This window comes from Micromys minutus (genome assembly GCF_963924665.1).
Source record: "Micromys minutus genome assembly, chromosome: 22".
In the NCBI taxonomy this organism is placed as follows: Eukaryota; Metazoa; Chordata; class Mammalia; order Rodentia; family Muridae; genus Micromys; species Micromys minutus.
Window position 1 is genome coordinate 43065740 of NC_137957.1, and position 21873 is coordinate 43087612.

General features: G+C 40.2%; 1 protein-coding gene across 1 annotated transcript in view; it reads right to left on the reverse strand.

Moving 5' to 3' along the window:
* The window catches only part of NUP37 (nucleoporin 37), a 32461-nt gene extending 12046 nt beyond the window's left edge, over nucleotides 1-20415 (reverse strand). Inside the window, exons 1-5 of the mRNA XM_080935976.1 lie at nucleotides 20378-20415; nucleotides 19000-19217; nucleotides 15085-15209; nucleotides 5649-5721; nucleotides 3946-4040 (exon numbers count right to left, since the gene is read on the reverse strand). Coding sequence (XP_080792102.1) covers nucleotides 3946-4040; nucleotides 5649-5721; nucleotides 15085-15209; nucleotides 19000-19155 — 449 coding nt within the window. The 5' untranslated portion in view covers nucleotides 19156-19217; nucleotides 20378-20415. The remainder of the gene's footprint in view (nucleotides 1-3945; nucleotides 4041-5648; nucleotides 5722-15084; nucleotides 15210-18999; nucleotides 19218-20377) is intronic.
* Nucleotides 20416-21873: the final 1458 nt, after the last annotated feature.

Below are 21873 nucleotides of genomic sequence, written 5' to 3' on the forward strand. Positions count from 1 at the left end.
CCTTGCACTCAGGCTGGGCTGCTCCCAATCACCTGTAACGAGCTTCAGGGGATCTGATACCCTCTCCTGCCCTCCACGGGTATCCACACATATGCGGATATATAATTATACATAAGTAAAAAACTTAAAAATATTTAAAATAAAACAATGAAAAACAGTTAAACATACGGCTGAAGAAATGGCTTTGCTCTTAAGAGCAATGGCTGTAGAGGTCTAGCAATGTCTAGGAACACAGGGCCCTCGGGTACGACTTCTTTGTTGAGAGAGGGTCTTGGTATGTTGTCTTGTCTAGCCTGGTATTCAGGTAGCTCTCGGAGGTTTCAAACTCTGTCTCCCGATTGATCAATATAGGCATGCACCACCACACCTGGGCTTTCATTTTTTGTCATACCTTTTGTAAAGTTCAGTTTATTTAAAGGACTTTGGATTCAAGTTTGTTCTATCTTTTAAGAATTTTTTTCTTTCATAAGATGGTGGTAATAAAGTGTGAGAGGGCTTTACATTTCTTTTACTAGATAAAAATTTGTCAAGTCTCATAATTTTGGGAGAATTTAACTAGTCTATAAAAATAGAACATACCAAAGTACCCCCTAAACCAAAACAGCAAAACACCCTCTAACTGTAGAAAAGAAGGTCAGCACACCCCTGTTAACAGGGATGGACGAGGCCACTCTGCTAAGCAGCATGCACACAGCTGAGGCTTTACTGCCTCGTGGCATCCAACACTGCTTTAGCGTCACCCAACAATGGAGATGAAGGTCTGTCTAGACATCTCTTGCCACCTGATGGCACCTCCAGTGCCAGAAATGGGCTACATCTAATTGAGTTGTTGGCCAAACAGGCCAAAGAAATCCCCAAATATTTCATATCACCAAGTTTCTTGATGTGACATGGTTCCTACTCCTGACACAGGGCCCTGGTGTGAGCCTCCAGGAGTGTCGCCTGCCTTGGGTATAGGGCTGGTTTCTGTACGAACTACTGCACATTCCTCCGAGAAATGCCCTCTCAGTCAACATTGATGACTCCATGGGGATTAACTACAGCACTAGTTCAGGAGCCGCAGGTGTGGCTAAAGTCTCAGCCAAATGGTCAACTCTGGGGCCTTCGGACAGCCCTTAAGGATAATGAAAAGAGCTCTAAACACACAGTTTACATCCAATTTCTCTACTATGCAAAATATAAGGATGCAATATGAATTACAAGGGGCTTCATGAATCTAAAGAAACAAAAGCAGCTACACTATGAGCCAGTTTGTCAGAAAAGATACAAAGGCAGGCAGATTCCTGAGTTCAAGGTTAGTTTGAGACACAACAAGGTTAAACCCAGGTGTGGCAGGGTTCCACTCAATTAGTTTATCATTTGTGCTTAACAAAGGCAGACAGATCTCTGAATTCTTTTGCAAAGTTTAAAAAAAAAAAAAAAAAGCTTGCCATCTCCTAAGAATCAAAGGGCGGGGTCACTGGATACTATTCATAAAATAATATAAAGGAAACCTGGAGTAAATGACTGGATTGATATGTAAAATAAAAGACTGGACTTGTGTTGGCTAGAGATGAGATATCCTGAAAACTTTTTAGGATAAAAAGAGGACACACACACACACTCACTCACTCACAAGCAAGCAGAATACAGACAGAGAAATCTCCAGAGAGAAAGCAGAACATAGAGAGGCAGATGGAAAAGCTGCATCAAGAACAAGGTTGTCGGCTTGGGTCCACGATTTGATGTGAGTTGTCCTTTTTGCTACTCCCAGACACCCCTTCTCTCAGAACCCCTCTCCAAGCTGAGGCTGGTCCTCCACAGTTTCTAAAAGCTGATGATAAGGTTTTGTTTTTTGACAACAACACTTATATAACTCACTGACCATGAATAAGTTAAGGCCTGCATGGGTCTAAGCCAGATGGAGACTCAGAATTAAGAGGGGAAATGAACACAACACCCTTCCCTAACCCAAGCGCTCTCTCCAGCTGATAACTGCTCACACAGGAATAACTGTATTCAAAGAGTCTCACTATGCATTCAAATCACACTTAAAGGCAGGCCCCAGGCTCAGCAGCAGATGTAAAAAACAAACTTAATGGTGTTTTGAAGATTTTTTAAAAATTTTATTGGCCTGATTATGTTTTGTTTGATCACTGTATATTTATATATATGCATACACACAAGTAAATATTAAAGAAATATATTACATTATCTATATATATTATAATTACATGCTTATACATTTATTAAATATGTAATAAAATATAAACAAATATAAATTATATAATACATAAATATATATATATTATTATTATTATGTAGGTCTTTTGCTTCTATATTAAGATTTATGGTATTGGGTTTATATGGAATTCATTCTATGTGTGCTAATGTGTAAGTCTGTTTATATGTTTTTTTGATTTTTCTTTGGCTCTGTATTTTATTTTTTCTGATTTGTCCTATTCAGGATTGTTATCTTGTTTTATTATTATTGTTAATTGCCTGTTTGTTTTCTAATGAGAGCAAGAAAGGGTATTTATTAATTTAGGTGGGTGGGAAGGATCTCTGAGAAGTTGGGTGAAGGGAAAACCCTGGTCAGAATAGATCGTATATTAAAAAAACACTTTTTTAATTAAAAAAAAGTTAAAGCAAAGAAGCAAATATAACCAAACTAAAGTAAACACAAAAAGACAGAAAGCCCTTCCAACAGCAGTCAGAGATGCTCTGTGCCTTTGCTGCAGCCTGCTAAACAAAGCTCCTAGCTTGGCTTTGCAAGGACATTCATTTCTTCCCCTTTCAGGTGTCCTTAGTCTAATACTGTTGACTAGAAAAATCCTATTTTATAGAACTGAATCACCAAAAATTATTATTACTGTAAATAGTCCCTTTAGTATTTAGGCCTCTATTCAAATGGGTTAATAAATCCTCAGCGCCCTATGTGTTTATGCCTACAAACTTTTCATGTCCCTCACATGAAAGTTTTAGCAGGTACAAAGTACATAAACGTAGTAGCCGACAACTATGACTATATCTTTAATTATAAGCTGGGCATGGTGACTCCTATCTTTGATCCCAGTACTCAGGAGGCAGAGGCAGGTGGATCTCAGAGTTCCAGGCCAGCCTGGTCTACAGAGTGAGCTCCAAGACAGCCATGGCTACACTGAGAAACACTGTCTCGAAAAACAAAGCAATGAGACAGAAAACTACATTATATAAGACAAAAGATGTAAGAAATAGCTATTGGATTAACTGTCAATGTGAGGCATTAGATATTTAGTAGCTGTATAGAGTTTTATGCATTAATAAATATGGTTTTAAGTGAACATTATAAACATTAAGAATTCAAGGTGCATTCAGTGAGCTTTTGTTCACAGCACGCTAAAGCAAATGACCTCACGTTACTAAGCTCATTTTCACCTAGACCATTGCTCTTTCTTTTATTTTTGATGTTCTATAGCTTTGGGCATCATCCAAATGTTCTTCTTATCCTGTCTATTCTAAATTGGGAAAAGGAATAGGATAAGAAGAACAGAACCCACTGAGAACTTTAGAGACTTTAGGACTTGCCAAAATACTAAGGATTCTCTCTCAGGCAGTACTAGTAAATTTTATTTTACTAGATCACTAGTAAACATTAATGTACCTTTTGCAATATAAGAAATAGCTTCACAATATGACAGCAGCCTTTTATTAGCCTACTGAGAGTGTCCAACACTGGAAACTTTGGTCCATTGGTATGTACATGCTAATAAATATCCCGATCTAAAAGAGAGGGCATAAGGTATGTATGAAGCAGGGGAATATCCAGTGATTGGATGGAAACCTTATTGCTTTCTACAACTTAAATGAAGTAGATTTCATTTCCAGAATTTTGTAGATTTTATACAAAAGTTACAATGTCTTAATTTTTAAAATGGTTATTAAAAAATGACAAAACAAAGATGTGGCTGTAACACAAGAATATACCTGCAGGTGTGGTCGTCACTCACACTTGCGATTTCATGACCTTCTTTGGGATGGAACACCAAATCATTAATGAAATCCGAGTGGCCCTCCAAAACCTGTAAGAGAAAGAGATCAGTAAGGAAGCACAACCAGTATACAATATCCATATCTAATATTTCACTTTTACTTTTTTCTATAGTATTTTAATGAATCAGCCATTTTAAAAGCATGACTTTCCTAGCTCAGCCTTTCTTTTCTAGTGTGCATTTCTTATAAAACACGTTATTTTCTTTAACTGCACCTGTCCTCATACATGCCTTTCTCATTTAAAGCTCAAATAACAGGTGAGGTTGCAAAAACATTTTGGGGGGTCCTGAGACAGTCTTTCTGGGCTTTTTATTGTGTTTCTGTCTTTCTGCATTCTTGCAGCCACCTAGAGAATATGCACGACACGAAGTTCACCTCTCACGATTGCAATCACTGTTCAGTGTCTCTGACCGCACTGGAGATAGTGAAAACTAAAATCCATCATCACAAGCAACACAAAATTCTCCTCTGGCCACTGATGGAACTAAAATGGGAACTTGCAATGGTCAATATTCTTCTTATATGAAAATATGGTATGATCTCAACTCAACATGAGAGCTACTTGCTATTAACAGAAAACATGAGTGGGTGTACGAATATGTCACTTTATATGAAATATTGTTCTTTAAGTTTTACATGAATTAGCTCAATCAGTGCTCTTAACCTTATGAGGCAGATGGATGCTCTACCTAACTTTATCAATTAGGAAGAGTTCTCCTGCTCCCTGCCTGCTGTGTGGAGAACTGAACTGTAACATAGGGAGTGAATCTATTGTCTTGAGAGGGTCTGCATTTAGCTTTCTAAAAACTGACTGAAACAGTCCCTCAAGGAGCATGCACACACTGTAAACTGCAGTGAAGCTTTCTGACCTACCCTTCATATTTACACTCATGTGCTTCACTTTTTTCTTATTCTTATTCCAAGACAGGGTTTCTCTGTGTAGTCCTAGCTTGTCCCAGAACCCACTCTGTAAACCAGGCTGGCCTTTAACTCAGAAACCAACTAGCCTCTGCCCCGCCTCCCCAACACTGCAAGTGCTGAGATTAAAAGTGTGTTCTCCACTTTTCTTACTGCGTTGTGAGAGCCTATGACAGTATGGCATTGCTGATCTAAAATTATCAATGTGCATATATATCATGCTCATACCCCGCCCACCGCCACAGGCCTCTGGACTGAGGGGAGACTCTCGCCTGGAGTGGTCGGCCCCAGATATACAGTGGTCCCAGGAATAGCCTTGTTGCTTGCCAGCCCGCCTTCACATCTGGCTGGAGATTGTGCCCAGCCTGCTGTTGCTAACATCAATCAGAGTGCCCATGTGATCTCACTCAGAATCTCTCAGGCCTTCAACACTGATTGGACTACTGAGGTGTCAAGCCTCCGACACAACAGTGTGGGCTTGCAGCCTCTTGAGCATGCAGACTACAGCTGTCAGATGACCCAGCTCCTACTGTGTCAGCCACGCAAGAAACCCACTGCTACACATACGGTCCTCCTACTGCTCTCTTCCTCTACACAGTTCTTGACGAATCCAGTGGTCATGGAAGTGTAATTTTAAACCATGGTAAGTACAATTTCATAAGCAAAGAAAATGAACATATTTTAACATGAAGATGTATTCATTATACTTGTCAATATACCTTATATTCATTTTTATCTTGAAGATCTGAAGTAAATAATCTAATCTTCATATCAGCAGCTGAAGTGCAAAATCTAAAGGAAAAAAGAATCAGAAACTTTGTAAATCAAAGTTTATTTAGCCTTTGTAAATCAAAGTTCTCCTTCCTGCCACCTTTCCCTCTAAGTCATCAGAGCTTGTCATAACTCATAAAGACACTCTTGGGGTTGGTGATGGCAGGCACAGGGGTTATTCTAGTTTACACTAAAAATATTACGGCTAGTAAAGAAAGTAGGAGGTAAGTGCAATGTTTTATTCTCTAACACAAGTGTCAGGACATTCTGGGTTTGTGTCTTCAACCACAAACAGAATTTCATACTAAGATGGCATTTTCTACCTTTCTCTCAATCTTTGCTACATTAGGGGTTTACAAGTTATCCTTTAAGAAGACTAGAACACCCCAGAGACTGAAGTAAGATGAACAATCTGAACTCCACTACTAAGAAAGAAAATTAAGCTTCGGTCAAAAGTGCAACAAGTGAGGATGAGGGAACTCTAGATAACCAAGTAAGCATAGCTACTTCCTCTACCACAAATGAGAGCAAATGCCCATGGTTTGCAATGGTAGGTCAAAACAGCACTGGTAATTATTACTGTTTCATTCTCTAAGTCATTCTGAGCACGTATACATTGATGGTGTCAACTGACTGTGATTGGAACATAAAACATCAGAAGTCACATGTCACTGTAAAATTGAAGCCAAACATGCATAGAGACAGTAACAACATACCCATATTTATGTGACAGAACAACACAATGTTGCTATCTACAAAATTTCTGGTCCTGCCCTTTGATTCATAATGTTTTCTTTAAGTTTCTAAATCTGTGTTGGGTCAGCTTCACAGCTATACTGGGTCACATGCAGCCCCTTGGTTGTAGGTTGACTACTTTGATATAAAAATATGCTTTTTATCTTATGCTCCTGATCCTTCTAAATTTTACACATTAAGAATATATTATTTTGGGTCTCTTTTGCCTGTTTGCCTTGTGGGACTGAGCATCTGCTAGGTCCTTGGACTTCCACTCACAGTTGCTTCTGACCATTGTTGGGGAGTTGGACTACAGACTGTGATTAAATCGGTGGCTGAATATTGAATATTGACCCATTGCAAATCAAGTCTTGGGGATCAGACTGGTCTGGCCTCCATCTGTACCCAGAGCCACAGGCAGAGCTGAGCACCTAGAGGAGACACAGGAGCGTTCTCCCTCCTGAGCCCACGGGTGAGCCCAGACTCTCTATCCATTGATTATCTGGGAAGAGACCTTCAGAAACTTTCAGGGCGCAGGTATCACAGTACCACTTGGGTCTGTGCCCTTCAGGCCTCCATCTGCACCCAGAGCTAGAGCCGGACTATCACCATTGGAACTCACAGCCTGCCCATGGAGAACTGAACACCCAGAACACCAGGCTCCCTCCAGAGCCCATGGCCCACGCGCACAGGAGAGATACCTTCTATTTTGAGACAAGATCAACTAACACCAAAGATAAGAAGATGGCAAGAGACAAGCACAAGAATCTATCTAAGCAACAGAAACTAAGACAACCTGGTAACATCAGAACCCAGCTCTCCCACCACAGCAAGTAGTATATATCCCAACACATCAGAAACAAGATTTGGACTTAAAATTGTGCCTCATGTTGGTGATAGAGGGCCTCAAGAAATCCATGAATAACTACTCCCCTAAAAAATACAGGAGAACACAGATAAACAAGTGCAAGCCCTAAGAGAAATACAGGAAAACACAAGCAAACATGAAGGAATTGAACAAAACCATCCAGGATCTAAAAACAGAAATGGAAACAATAAACACAAAGAGAGACAACCCTGGAGATAGAAAACCTAGGAAAGAGGTCAGGAGTCATGGACACAAGCATCACCAACAGACTACAAGAGATGGAAGAGAGAATCTCAGGGGCAGAAGATAACATAGAAAGCATTGACACAACAGTCAGAGAAAATGTAAAAATTAAAAAGCTCCTAACCCAAAACATCTAGGAAATCCAGGATACAATGAGAAGACTAATATGTGTAGGAGAGCGAACACTTCCAACTAAACGGCCCAGTAAATATCTTCAACAAAATTATAGAAGAAAACTTCCTTAACATAAAGAAAGAGATAACCATAAACATATACAAGAAGCCTACAGAGCTCCAAATAGATTGGGACAGAAAAGAAATTCCTCCTGATACATAACAGTCAAAACACCAAATGTTCAAAACAAAGAAAGTATATTAAAAGCAGTAAGGGAAAAAGGACAAGTAACATATAAAGGCAGACTAATTATACCAGACTTCTCAACAGAGACTATGACACGCTAAGAGAACACAAATGCCAGTCCAGGCTACTATATCCAGCAAAATTCTCAAGTTATTATACATGGAGAAGCCAAGATATTCCAAGACAAAAGCAAATTTACACAATATCTGTCCACAAATCCAGCTCTACAAAGGAAAATGCCAACACAAGGAGGGAAACTACATCCTAGGAAAAGCAAGAAAATAATCCTCTTGTAACAAAAACAAAAAAAGGCACAGAAACATAATTCTACCTCTAACAATACAAATAACAGGAAACAACAATCACTATTCCTTATTATCTCTTAACACCAATGGACTCAATTCCCCAATAAAAAGACATAGACTATCAGAATGGATATGTAAACAGGACCCAGCATTTTGCTGCATACAGGAAACTCATCTCAGCAACAAAGACAGGCACTGCCTCAGAGTAAAGGGTTGGGAAAAAACTTTCCAAGCAAATGGTCCCAAGAAACAAGCTGGAGTAGCCATCCTAATATCGAATAAAATAGATTTTTAACCAAAACTCATCAAAAAAGACAAAGAAAAACACTTTTTACCCATCAAAGGAAAAATCTATCAAGATGACCTATCAATCCTGAACATCTACGTTCTAAATACAAGGTCAGCCACATTCATAAAAAAAAAAATCTACTAAAGCTCAAAGCATACATTGCACCACACACAATGATAGTGGGAGACTTCAACACCCCACTCTCATTAATGGATCATGGAAGCAGAAACTGAACAGAGACACAGTGAAACTAACAGAAGTTATGAACCAAATGGATTTAACAGACATCTATAAAATATTTCATCCTAAAACAAAAGAATATACCTTTTTCTCAGCACCTCATGGCACCTCCTCCAAAACTGACCATATAGTCGGTAACAAAACAGGCCTCAACAGATACAAGAACATCAAAATAATCCCATGCATCCTATCAGATTACCATGGACTAAGGCTGGTCTTCAATAACAACCAAAACAACAAAAAGCCCACATACACATAGAAGCTGAACAATGCTCTACTCAACAATAGCTTGGTCAAGGAAGAAATAAAAAAAGAAATCAAAAATTTTTCAGAACTTAATGAAAATGAAGGCACAACATACCCAAACTTATGGGATACAATGAAAGCAGTGCTAAGAGGAAAACTCATAGCTCTGAGTACCTCCAAAGAGAAACTGGAGAGAGCATATTCTAACAGTGTGACAGCACACTTGAAAGCTCTAGAACAAAAAGAAGCAGATGCACCCAAGAGTAGATGGCAGGAAATAATCAAACTCAGAGCAGAAATCAACCAAATAGAAACAAAAAGAACTATACAAAGAATCAACAAAACCAGGAGCTAGTTCTTTAACAAAATCAACAAGATTGATAAACCCTTAGCCAGACTGACAAGAGTGTCCAGAAAGAGGATCCAAATTAACAAAATCAGAAATGAAAGAGGAGACATAACAACAGAAACTGAGGAAATTAAAGAAATCATACAAAAGCCTATACTAAACAAAACTGGAAAATCTAGAGGAAATGAACAATTTTCTAGACAGATATCAGGTACCAAAGTTAAATGAGGACCAGATAAACCATGTAAACAGCCCCATAACACCTAAAGAAAGAGAAGCAGTCATCAAAAGTCTCCTAACCAAAAAATGCCCAGGACCTGATAGGTTTAGTACAGAATTCTATCAGACCTTCATAGAAGACCTAATACCAATACTCTCCAAACTATTCCGCAAAATAGAAACAGAGGGAACACTGCCCAACTCATTCTTTGAAGTCACAATTACGCTCATTCCTAAGCCACACAAAGACCCTACAAAGAAATAGACTTCAGACCAATTTCCCTCATGAACATTGATGCAAAAATACTCAATAAAATTCTTGCAAACTGAATCCAAGAACATATCAAAACCATCATTCACCATGACTAAGTAGACTTTATCCCAGGGAGGCAGGGATAGTTCAATATATGGAAACGCATCAACATAATCCACTATATAAACAAACTCAAAGAAATAAACCACATGATCATCTCTTTAGATGCTGAGAAAGCATTTGACAAAATTCAACACCCCTTTATGTTAAAAGTCTTGGAAAGATGAGGAATTCAAGGCCCATACTTAAACATAGTAAAAGCAATATACAGCAAAGCAGTAGCCAACATCAAACTAAATGGTGAGGAACTTGAAGCAATCCCACTAAAATTAGGGACTAGACAAGGCTGCCCACTCTCTCATTACTTATTCAGTATAGTACTGGAAGTACTAGTCAGAGTGATCATACAGCAAAAGGAGGTCAAAGGGATACCAATTGGAAAGGAGGAAGTCAAAATATAACTATTTGAAGATGACATGATAGTATATTTAAGTGATGCCCAAAATTCCACCAAAGAACTCCTACAGCTGATACACAACTTCAGCAAAATGGCTGGATATAAATTTAACTAAAACAAATCAGTAGCCTTCCTCTACTCAAACAATGAAGAGGCTGAGAAAGTAATTAGAGAATCGACATCCTTCACAATAGTCAAAGAACATAAAATACCATGGGGTGACTCTAACCAAGCAAGTGAAGGATCTGTATGACAAGAACTTCAAGTCTCTGAAGAAGGAAATTGAGGAAGACCTCAGAAGGTGGAAAGCTCTCCCACGCTCATGGATTGGAAGAATCAACATAGTAAAAATGGCCATCTTGCCTAAAGCAATCTACAGATTCAATGTAATACCTATCAAAAATTCAACCCAATTCTTCAAAGAGTTAGAATGAGCAATTTGCAAATTCATTTGGAACAGTAAAAAACCCAGGATAGCAAAAACTATTCTCAACAATAAAAAGACTTCTAGGGGAATCACCATCCTTAATCTCAAGCTGTGTTACAAGTCAATCGTGATAAAAACTGCATGGTGTTGGTACAGAGACAGGCAGGGAGATCAATGGAATAAAATTGAAGACCCAGAAATGAACTCTCACACCTATGGTCACTTGATCTTTGTCAAAGGAGCTAAAACCATCCAATGGAAAAAGGACAGCCTCTTCCCCAAATTGTGCTGGTTCAACTTGAAGTCAGCATGTAGAAGAACGCAAATTTATCCTTTCTTATCTCCTTGTACAATGCTCAAGTTCAAGTTCAAGTATCAAAAACCTCCACATAAAACCAAACACACTGAAACTAATAGAAGAGAAAGTGGGCTTAGAACACATAGGCGCAGGGGAAAATTTCCCAAACAGAACACCAATGTCTTATGCTCTAAGATCAAGAATCGACAAATGGGATCTCATGAAATTTCTAAGCTTCTGTAAGGCAAAGGACAGTGTCCAAAAGACCAAATGGCAACCAACAGATTGGGAAAAGATCTTTACTAATCCTACATCTGATAGAGGGCTAGTATCCAATATATACAAAGAACTCAAGAAGTTAGACCCCAGAGAATCAAATAATCCTATTAAAAAATGGGGTACAGAGCTAAACAAAGAATTCTCAACTGAGGAATATTGAATGGCCAAGAAGCGCCTAAAGAAATGCTAAACATCCCTACTCATCAGGAAATGCAAATCAAAACAACCCTGAGATTTCCACCTCACATCAGTCAGAATGGCTAAGATCAAAAACTCAGGTGACAGCAGATGCTGGGGAGGATGCGGAGAAACCACTCTGGAAGTCAGTCTGGCGGTTCCTCGGGAAACTTGGACATACTGCTACCTGAGAAACCAGCAATACCATTCCTGGGTATTTACCCAAAAGAAGCTCCAACATCTAACTAGGACACATGTTCCACCACATTCATAGCAGCCTTATCTATAATAGCCAGAAGCTGGAAGGAATCCAGATGTCCTTTAACAGAGGAATCAATACAGAAATTGTGGTACATTTACACAATAGAGCTATTAAAAACAGTGACTTCATGACATTTGTAGGCAAATGGATGGAAGTTGAAGCTATCCTGAGTCAGGTAACCCCATCACAAAAGAACACTCATAGTATGTACTCACTGATATGCAGATACTAACCCAAAAGGCTCTCGGAATACCTAAGAAAAAATTCACAGAAATTATGAAGCTCAAAAAGAAGGAAGGACAGAAGGTGGATGCCTCAGTTCTTATTAGAATGAAGACCAAAACACAAATAGAGGAACAGAGATTGGAGAAAAGACCATCCAGAGACTGCCTCACCTGGGGATCCATCCTGTATGTAGCCACTAAACCCATGCACTATCGCTGATGCCAAGTAGTACTTACTGGCAGGATGCCTTTTCTGAGGCTCTGCCAGAGTCATACTGATACAGATGAGGATGCTTACAGCTAAGCATCGGACTGAACACAGGGACCCCAATGAAGGAGCTAGAGAAAGGACTGAAGGAGCTGAAAGGGTCTGCAACCCCATGGGAAGAACAAAATGATCAACTATCCAAACCCACCACAGCTCCCAGGGACTAAAACACCAACCAATGAGTTCACATGGAGAGACCCATGGCTTCGGGTGCACATGCAGCAGAGGATAGCATTTTCTGGTATCAATGGGAGGAAAGGCCTTTGGTCCAGCCAAGGCTCCTTTTCTCAGTTTAGGGGAATGCCAAGACAATGAGGAGGGAGAGGGTGGTTGGGAGAGGGTGCACCTTCATGGAGGCAATGCGAGGGGTAGTGGTGATGTGCTTGGGGAAAGAGGATAACATCTGAAATATAAATACAGAGAATATCCAGTAAAAAAAAATTGTCATCTAAAAAAGAATATATTATCTTTATAATAATATTTATATTCTATTTAAGACAATAAATTTATGCTGTCAGCTTGCTCTAATATATTCTTTACACAAGTTCCAAACTGATTTGAGGCTGCTTACTAAAAAGCAATATATAAACAAACAAAATCTTTCACAAATGATAAACTGCAGTAAATTCACTGAAATATGGAGAAACAGTAGTGAAGAATGAGGTGAGTGTGTGTCTGACGAGTGACTAGGTCAGGGAAGACCCACACAGCCCAGTTGAGCAATTTGGGAGCAAGATTTTCTACTACTTGCTGTTGTCTAGGTATAGATACTATGAAAATTTACTTTTAATATAAAGGCAAACAAAAAAAAAAAACATGCCAGGTGTTGATAATCACTTATGTGTGCTGAGAAAAGATGCTGTATATATTATTCAAATTTAAGTTAGATAAAAGTTGTAAATCTGCTTGGCATGGTGGCACATGCCACTTGGGAGACAAAGCCAGACTCATTTCGGAGAGATCAAGGCCAGTGCAGGTGGAAAAAGAGGCTATAAAATCTAAAGAAACATAGAACGATTTCACAACCTTGTAGGTAAATACATTATAGAAAAAAACAAGTCATCAAAGTGTTGAAAATTACCAGTTGTAAGGAAAATATCATATTTTAATGAATCAGAAAACCCCAGAACTGAACTAGAATCGCTAAAGTTAAATATACTAAATGTTGGGGAGCAGGAAAGATCAACATGAACACCCCATTACAGGAATACAGACTGGTAGGAAAGCTGCAGACACTGGGCCTCCTCCCATTAGAGCTGGAGACAGAACACAGGGCCCACAGACTGCAGGCCAGGTGTCACCACAGAGCCACACCCAAACCCCAAGTCTGGCACTCTCTTTTCTTTTTAAAATTTTTATTTGTGTGTGTGTTGTCTACATGCTAAGGGGCATGGGATCCCTGGACCTTGAGTTACAGGTGGGTGCAAAGAACCAAACCCAGGCTATCTGTCAGAGCAGTAAGTCCTCAGTCACTGAGCCGTCATTTACCAAGCTCCCTGTACGTCCTTAATATTGATATATATCTATTTGTGACCCAGCAATTATACTCCTAAGAAAAACAAAATTATACACCCAATAAAGCTGTATAAAGGTGTACACATGAAACTTCAGTTATAATAGCTTAAATCTCGACACTGTCCAGTTATCCAGAGAAAAACGAATAAGCAAGTTAAGTAAAATGAATGCAGTAGGATACAGAAGAGTTGAGGCTCAGAAACCTCAGGCCTGTTAGAAAAAACCCACATTTTATGTGGTTCCACTCATGAAGTTACAATAGGCAGAACTCTAATTAAGCGGCTGTGGCAGGGAGTAGGACTTAGAGAGGAACTGGGTAGGAACATGAAGAGCTCCTGGGGGACAGAGAAAGGCTGCATGTTAAAAGAATACAAACTATAAACTACACAAAGATCTAGGGTTGTTGCTCAGTTGGTAAGCAGTGCTTGTTTTGCACGTGTGAAGAGCTGAACTCAGTTTCCAGAGCTCATGTGAGTGTGCAAGTGTAGCAGCAGCACGTGCTGGACACAGCTGGTGAGGTGCGAGTGGGTGGGACCCTGTCCTATGATGGCATCCAAGCTTGTTCACCAGCTAAGGCACGCAAGAACTCGAGCACACACACACACACACACACACACACACACACACACACACACACACACTCTCGTTAAAACTTGGTTTGTGTAGGTGTGTGTGGAAGCCAGAGGCATTGGACCCCCCTGGAGAGAGTTACTGGTGTGGGTTGTGACCCACCTGAGAATTGAACTCAGGTTCTCTACAAGATTTTTCTCAAAACCAATTTTTCTTTCTAAAATGTTTTCATCAAAACTGAAGCCCACTGAATAAACTAGACATGAATGGTATGCTAAACATGAGAATATGGCCTTGGCTTATATCTGGGATCAGAAAGGCTTATGCCACTGTTTCAAACAAATGCAGTTATGTAGACAAAGCAGCACTGCACTGTTCCTACGTATACTGTGTGCTTGTGTTCTCACACAATGGTGAGTGTGTGGAGTCAGTAGACAACTTGCTAGAGTTTGCTTTTCTTCCATCAGATGGGCTTAAGTAGTAAGGCTTGGTGGGAAGTACCTTTATCCACTGTGCTATTTTATTAGGGTTTAAACAGTCCTTTAATGAAGAAGTACAGTGTCTGTGATTTCTCTGAATCATTCCGATGGAACTCAGGTAAAGAGATTTGTAGTTTGGACCGTAATTATTAGATAATAGCAAATATCATCATATGTCCAGGTTATGGACAACAGGCATGGAGCACTTGGGACCACCTAACAGGAAGGACAGTAACCCTGCACTGAAATGGTTAAACTTACTTGATTACAGGAGGCAGCGAATCAAGTCTGGTCTCTGGGCTCCAGGCAATGCCATCAACTCGGACTCCATGGTGAAACGTTCGCAGTGTTCTATACTGAATGCCTTCAATGTCTGTTTCTTCCTCCTAAATGGATACAGTAAATGTTTTAATGTTATAAAGACAAACAATAAAATACTTTGAATTTCATCTCAATCTGTAAGTTATTGGAAGGCATGCATGTTTTTGAAGAGTACAAAAGAAAATTAGACATTTAGATTATAGTAGTTTATGAAATTACAAAGAACATTAGGGCTCAATATGCAGCTTTAGAGTATTCGTCTAACATGTACAAGGTCCTCACTTGATCCCCTACGGGAGGCAAAAGAAATATAAATGAGTAGACAAAAAAGCTGTTAAGCCTCATTTAAAAACAAAGATATAGGTAAAGCAAAGCAGTAAACATGGTATAACCTTCACCCAGGCGACATTTTATTTTCAACAGCAAATATACTGCATAGTAATTTAAAAAATGAGATGGCTTCAAAATTAGTCTTCTAGGTAAATGAGTAATTATACATCAATTACCAACTGACAGATTACCGAGCACATATGTTTTAAGTATGTGCAAGATCCTTTGAATGACAATGCATGCCTCCAAATCAGTGCTAATTTTTAGACAGTATTATATATGCATGAGATATTATAATTCTCCTGTCCTGTTAGACCAGTGGTTCCCAACCTTCTTAATGCTGCTACCCTTTAATATAGTTCATCCATCGTGTTGTGGGAACCCTAGCCACAATTTTCCCCTTGCTACTCTATAACTGTAACTTGGCTACTGTTAGGAATCGTAAATATCTGTGATTCCCAGTGGTCTTAGGTGACTCCTGTGAAAGGGCCATTTTACCCACAGGCTGGGAGCCACTGCACTAGAGAGCATGGAAGTGATATGAAGGCATCCTGATTCAGAACACTGGTGGCAGCGCTGATACTGTAAGAAAGGAAACCAGCCACACAAATTTCCAACCAAGAACGGCAGTGAGGGAAGATACTCAGGGGTCTAAACTCCTAATTCTCAGCTAGGGAATAGGTATACAGGGCTCTACTCTATTTATTATTTTACATGCTTCACAGTACACTCTCATATATACTTCTGTTGAATCCTAGTTGATGCATTGATTTTTCCAACATAGTTTCTGAGATCCCAGCAACGTCCTTCTGCAGGCATGGGATCCAAGTTTTGGTAAAACTCAAACACTATTTGAATGTAACTTTAAATGCCAGGTAAACTTAACAAAGATTTTCCACTAATCAAAGAAGTGAATTGTAAAAAAAAAAAAAAAAGAAAGCACTACCAAATTTTATTACTTCACAATTTATGTATATTACAACTAACCAGCTAACAGATATGCCAAGGCGGCAACCACTAAGCAGTTTAAAATTAAGTTTAAGAGCCTAATCATAGCTGACTTCACAGACTGACTAAGATCTATTTTTCCACACTTGACAAACCTACGATTTTTACGTAAAAACACACACTATTCTGCTACTGTAACAAGAGTGATGAAAAGCAGGGCCTGCGTCGGTTCCTCAGATTAGATATGGAACTACTGAGTGGTCTTGGGAATAATGAAATCACAGGACTGCACAGACCAAGCTTTATGTAGTAACAGGAAGACCTGCCCTGCCTCTGGCAATACTGTTAGTGAGCCAGCCGATGAAAAGGGCAGTGTGTGTGGTATAGACAGAGATGAATGCTATTTTTGGTTCGGTTTGGGGTGTAGGCCGTATTGTATAGGCAGGAAATTAAGAGACTTTGGAAAACTTGCTGTAATAGAAATTATTAGAGAGGGTTCCAGCAGTTTGAGGTTGAGGAACAGCCAAGTTGGTGGAAGAGCTCTTCTAAGGACTTGAAGTGGTAGGTCTTTCCACCACACCCATCAAGGACTCATCAGAATGTCAGTTAACCAAGACTGGTTTATCTAATGATGGTTTATTTCTTATTTAGTGCTTGCATTTTAGCTCAACATATGAAAAAGTATTTAGAAAAAAACCCAGCTCTCTGAACATTTCCAATGAGAAATTAGCTGCTCTGGGAGAAGCAGATTCAATAGTTCATAGGGCTGTTAGTGCTCTCAATGTAAGCCAGAGTGTTTCCACGTACATTGTATTTAATGTCCCAGTTCTGTGTCTGGAACTGTGCAAAACAAGCTGAATTTAGTGATGGCAAACCTTGCCAGAGCAAGGTCTGTTACGTGAATTCATTCGGATCAGATTTAGCACCCATTACTACAAACAAATGTAGACCAGTCAAACTCTGCCAGTCTAATCCCTCCTCCATGAGTTTTAAACAAATATAGCTTTGAAATTTGTTTCCAAATACACCATCTCTTTTTAATCAGAATACAATGCTGAGAAATAAAGATCAAAACCATGTTTATCAACGTACAGATAACTGTTGTCTGATAAGGCAGCTACGAGCGGTAGAGCCTGAAGCATTTGAAATTCGGCCAGTGTGTATACTTAAATGAACATGTACAAAGATCTCAAAGAAATCTACCAGCATAAGACAAAGTATAGGATAACCTTTATATTGATTATACATGAAGTATTCTAGTTAAAATATTTGTTTAAAATTCATTCTGCCATTTTAATTACTTTGATTGTATGTGCGTGTGCATGCGCGACAGTGCACATGCTGAGACCAGCCGACCACTCTCAGAGGCTGGATCTCCATTTCCCACCACGTGGGCTCCAGGGATTGATCTCGGGTCATGAGCATGGTAAGAAGTGACTTTACCCACGAACCCATCTCACCGGCCCTACTCCTATGCTGTCCTGACATCTAAGCCTACACTTGTGGCTCTGTCCAGTTCTCCATCCCCTCCCCAGTTCCAAGTCTATTGTCATAAGACTTACAGTCATCCTTATTAACTGTCACTCGTTTGAGCTGATCCAATCTATTAAACAATGTTTGGATCTGAACATAGACTTTGGCAGACAAAAGCACTCAATAAATACTTGCTAAATGAAGTTGGTTATCAAAGGATTAAGGTATTTTTCTCTTTTGTTTTCTCCACAAAAATGTGCTTGCCTCAATCACTGATCTCATCCAAGCCCAACCAGACTTCTTTATTACTGAAGACTCAATAAGATTTGAAACTTTTATCCTTATTTGGTCTGTTATAAGTGAGGCTGTTGTAAGAGTGCACTGATTTCAGACTCTCTTTGGGAATAAGGCAAGAATCTCTCTCTCTCTTAACTTCCTGGCCCTTTCTACATGCAGAACTCTTTGATAGCTGTGCAGCAATCAGAAAGCCTATCATTTGTGCTAAGATTTCTGGATATGAAACAGGACAGCATAAGAGTCTGAAAAACGCTTTCTTGAGAGCTATCAAGAACTGCCTGCTATAAATGTAATCCTGCACAGTTATCTGAATACATGCTGCACATACACAGAGGGTAAAGCAAGTTAATGGGAAAGCTGAGTATTATTTATGAAAGCTAGAAGCTTTTCTGGGAGAGACTCTTTTAGCCTTTCGGTACCACCTTGTTTCCTATGACAGAATAATCCAGGGAAACCTGAAGTGGACTGCATTCAACTGGACCTTCTAAGACATGCAAACATGTGTGTGTGTGTGTGTGTGTGTGTGTGTGTGTGTGTGTGTGTGTGTGCACGCTCAGTTATATCAGTCTTTATCAGATTACACCACACCAATCACTAGGTGAAAGAAGAGCTTCATAGTTTTTACTCCCATCATCCATCCAATGTTAACACATCTCACAAAAATTAGTAATGGAAATTCCCTGTACATCGTCAAACAAATTTCTTCTTGTACTTAAAGGCAACATACTTTCAAGTCCAGCTTTGCTCTGTATACAGTATTACTGATAAAATATCTTCACTGTCATTCCATGCAGTTTGTGGACTAACCTGAAATGTACACATGCCAACAACCACATAATTACTGCCGCCATACGCAATCAGGTTTCCCGAATCTCCACTCTCAAAGGGATTAAATTCTACCACATGTACATAATCTTCACAATCCACGGTGTAGGCAGCATTTCTTGTAGGATCTTGCTTCATCTTGTATTCCAAAGCTTGAGCAGTTGAACGAATCAAATGTTCTTTTATTGGCTGTCACCAAACTGTGGATCACAAAGAAAATTTTAAAAAGTGTTTGACATTTAACAGGAGAATTATAATAGGGCTTGGTATTGCAATGTCAGAGGCAGCTCCAAAGAGAATTGTTTATAGTTCATACACACACACACACACACACACACTCACACACACAAACACACACACACTTAGCAAAAATAGGTTCCTAAGATTGTCAAGCAACAGAGATACAGCACTATTTGTAGCTGGCATGTTGTTCTAACATTATCACACCCAAGAGCTCCATGAAAGCAGTGCTACCAATAGTCCCCTCTTCATCTATGAAGAAATTTGCCAAGTTAATCAACAGGTTGAGGATTTAAAAGGCTTAGTATGTGTTGGGCCTCAATGCTAGAAAAAACAGAAATGCACACACTTGCCTTTCTCAGGACTAGGCTATATTATCTGTTTGAATTCTATGACTTTTAACATTCTAATCTGACAGTCCACCTGAGCTCTTGTTAAGGGTCAGATGAGCTGGAAGGTCTTGTCCATGGCTAAAGAGACCTGGAATCTAAAAGCCTCGAAGGATAATATCATGTAGGGAATAGTTACAATCAACAATTACCCAGTCAATAAAATAAGCAGATTCAAAAATACAGGCTCTGGAGTAATGTGTAATACTAACGTTATAGCATCTGTTACAAGCCTCAACAATTTGTCTGGAGACAGGTAGTGTGCACAGTAGAAATAGCATTCTCACATGCAAATTAATTTTTACTTTGTTGTTAATTAAAAGGAGGCATCCTAGGCTAAGAACAAACACATTAAATCCTGAGTATGTGCTGAGTTTTTTAGATTAAGTCCCATCTCAGGGAGCCTGGACACATATTAGGCAGGACCACTAGGTGAAATGACCATAAAGCAGAGAGGTATAGGGCGTGCAGCAGATTCGAGGTCCGGATTTGATGGCAACCCCTCACCCCCAGGCCTTTAAAGCCCGGTGTCAACATTCACAGGGCCTCCCTAGCAGGCGTGGTACCAGCATAGCAGTCAGTCAGGTCTTTGGAGTGTGTCCCCCACGCGTCGCCGAGACAACACCCACTCCCACCTCGCGAGGTCACAGGGAAGAGCTCTGGGGAACAGGGAAGAGCCCCTGGGGAAGCAGCACAAGCTGGCGACCCCGGCCACCGCCCTCCATACGCACCTATTGCAGGGGAGGCGACCTGGGCGCCGCTCTCGGACCCTGGGTGGCCGCGACGCCAGCCCGCTCTGCTTCCGGGTCGGAGGGCGAGCGCGGTGATTGGTTCCCGGGTCGTGCCGCGAGATTTAAAAAGGACACCTAGGCGATTCAAACCTCCACCTTCAGGCTTCTTGACTGACCTGCTCGTCCCTGAACCCGCACCCGCTGGGTTCGCCGGATTAGGTGGATCTCCACTTTTCTCTGCCCTCCGGTGGCATTGTGGTAATTCAGGCTGCTGCTTTGCGAACGCGTTTTTGGTGACAGCAACGCGCCTTCTTGCCAGTCAGCGGTGTTGTCTGCTCAGTGGCTTCGCCCTGACTTCTCAGTATCCTGGGGGAAAAAGACCTGGAAGGTCGCGATGGGAAGACTGAACCCCATCAAAATCTGCTTTTAGTCCGTTAGACCCGGGATCTGGCACACGACGTGTGCAGGCTGCCCAGAATTTCTGTCTGTTGTTGCATCCTTCAGAGGAACATTCGGGACCAGACTAGGAGAATAACTGTCACCTGTCATCTTTTAATGGGGGCATTTTCTAAGTGCTGGCAGTAAGGTTGTATATTTGCTTCACTGGTGCCTGATAATTCTGTTAAGTAGATATTACCGTCCCCAGTAGGGACGTGGAGAAATTTGTGTTAATCACACTCTAATGCAGGCCTGTGGTAGAGGGATGCTTAGCTAAGCAGCAACAATACCGTGTCTCAGAACTTGCTCCTGTGCACCTTGAATCCAGTTTTAAAGCCAGAGCTTATTCCCTTCACCGCCTTCTATTTATTTTGTCATATTCAGCCTTTCCTTGAGTCTTCGCCACATGGGAGATAGGAACAGAGGGGGAGGCATAGTCCGGATTTTTTTGTGATAACACTTCTACCTGGGTAGCCAGATCTAAAGTTAGGCAGCCCTGGAAAAACTGGGATTACAGTAGACAATGGCATGATAGCTGCAGTGCCTGTCTGTGAATAGCAGATCCAGAGCTAAACATGGTTTTACATGTTTAAATGGATGGTGGGGGGAGGGAGATCATTTCGAGCCGTCTGAAAATGATAGAAAGCAGGTTTTATTGTCCATAAGTAAAATTTAGTGGGCACTGGCTGTGTTTACTTGTTTATGCATTGTTCCTGGCTACCTTTATGTGACGAGGTCAGGGTAAGTGGTTGTGAAACAGACTGTATGGCATGAATGTCTCAAGTATTTAGTATTGGCCTCCTTCCAAAGAGTTGCAGACTTGATGAGAATCTTGGCTCTCTCACACTGATAGGGATTCTCTTTCAATTTTAACTACAAAACAAACAAACAAAACAAAAATAACCCTAAAACAAAACCCCTTAAAATCTCCTGATTTGTGATCATAACTAATGTACTTGGCACTGCTGTATAGCAAAGCTTTGTATGCAGTTATGTCTCTTACTGTTCACAAGCTTTACTCAGTAAGAACTTGGTGCATTTTCACTACAAGGAAGTTG